This window comes from Pundamilia nyererei, unplaced genomic scaffold (genome assembly GCF_000239375.1).
Source record: "Pundamilia nyererei isolate P.nyererei 1_Seehausen unplaced genomic scaffold, PunNye1.0 scaffold00006, whole genome shotgun sequence".
NCBI classification, from domain to species: domain Eukaryota; kingdom Metazoa; phylum Chordata; class Actinopteri; order Cichliformes; family Cichlidae; genus Pundamilia; species Pundamilia nyererei.
Window position 1 is genome coordinate 806,914 of NW_005187407.1, and position 1,400 is coordinate 808,313.

At 36.4% G+C, this 1,400-nt stretch overlaps 1 protein-coding gene across 1 annotated transcript in view; it reads left to right on the plus strand.

Moving 5' to 3' along the window:
• Positions 1–459, plus strand: part of LOC102192746 (macrophage-expressed gene 1 protein-like) — a 4,226-nt gene extending 3,767 nt beyond the window's left edge. Inside the window, exon 4 of the mRNA XM_013914011.1 lies at positions 86–459. Within this exon, the coding sequence (XP_013769465.1) occupies positions 86–459 (374 nt within the window). The remainder of the gene's footprint in view (positions 1–85) is intronic.
• Positions 460–1,400: the final 941 nt, after the last annotated feature.

The following is a 1,400-nucleotide window of genomic DNA, read 5'->3' on the forward strand; positions in this document are numbered from 1 at the left end:
TGCCCTCCCAAGTTCAGTCAGCACCTTGCTGCAATCAGTGATGGCTGTGAAATCCTCTACTGTGTTCAGTCTGGACTGTTCACAGGTGGAGAGCTGAAACCCATCCATCTGCCTCCGTTCACCAAACCTCCACTTATCAGCATGCAAGCCACCAACACAGTGATGGTAATGACTGAAGGAGAAAACAGCTGGGTGAGAGTGGGCCAGACCAAGAAGTGGAAACTTGCCAAACCAGAAGAAATCCAGGAAATTGTTCGTGGCCTTAATCCTGAAGTCAATCAAATGTCTAATGGAAAAAAGGCAGGTGTAGTTTTTGGGGTGATGGGTATAATGCTGATTGTGGTCATAGTGGCAGTGGTCCTATTCAAGAGGAGGAGGAGGATGTCAGGGTTCAGATCTAGAGGTTATGAGGAAATACGTGTTGAAGTAGAGAGGGATTCACAACAAGATGAGGCCTGAGAACAGAATATAGCTTAGAGAATGGCCAACAAGATACACACATTAAACTGGTGCAAGGGAATCTGACATAAATTTCTCATCTTTGTTTGTCATTTTACTTGTGCTTCCAACATTACTGGAAATTGTTCACATTGGAGAGTTTCTATTGAAGAGTTTCTATTTTAATTCAATCTTGTATTACTGTAGTATAGTAAACTTACAAACCTTACGCTAAAAAACTGTAGATAGAGAGTAGCAGTCTTGCTCTGAAATCACCATATGAAGCCATTAAACAGAAAGAAGAGGTAATTTTCAGACTACATCGTGAATCAATACTGCTCTCTTGAGGACAAGAAGCACAATACTGTATATATTTTAGTACATAAACATAAACCACATGTATGAAGTGCTTTTAGTAAACCACGTATAATCGATACTGTAAGAAGATTTATATATATATTTTTAAAAGTATAGCATAAGACAAAGACCACTTTTGTCTTTTGTCTATTTTTTTGAATACTTTGTAGACAGTACTTTAGTTTCCTGCTAAGTAATAATGTGGTCATAAGGTTGAAATAAGAAGGTAATAGTGGAAAAATAAGTTATTATTACTTAATTACCAAAGCAATATGCAACTAATAACCAAGTAATATGTCTTAAAAAATGGCTATACCTGAATAATATTAAGCTGAAATATATGTAAAAGACTAAGAGGCCAGAATCTGGGGCTAATAATGTGGCAGCAAACATTTGCTTATGAGGCAAAATTAGTCAGTAATATATAAGTAACCATGTGATCACCTGCTAGCAATAACAGCAGTAAGATCCGTGTATATAGTTACTTTAAAGTAATGCCATAATAACAAGGTAATGTTGGTTGATGTTTTAACATATTAGGATACTAATACCATATCAGGATGATTTAATCAATGTTACCTTTTATCCCCTGCATTCTGCTTTGT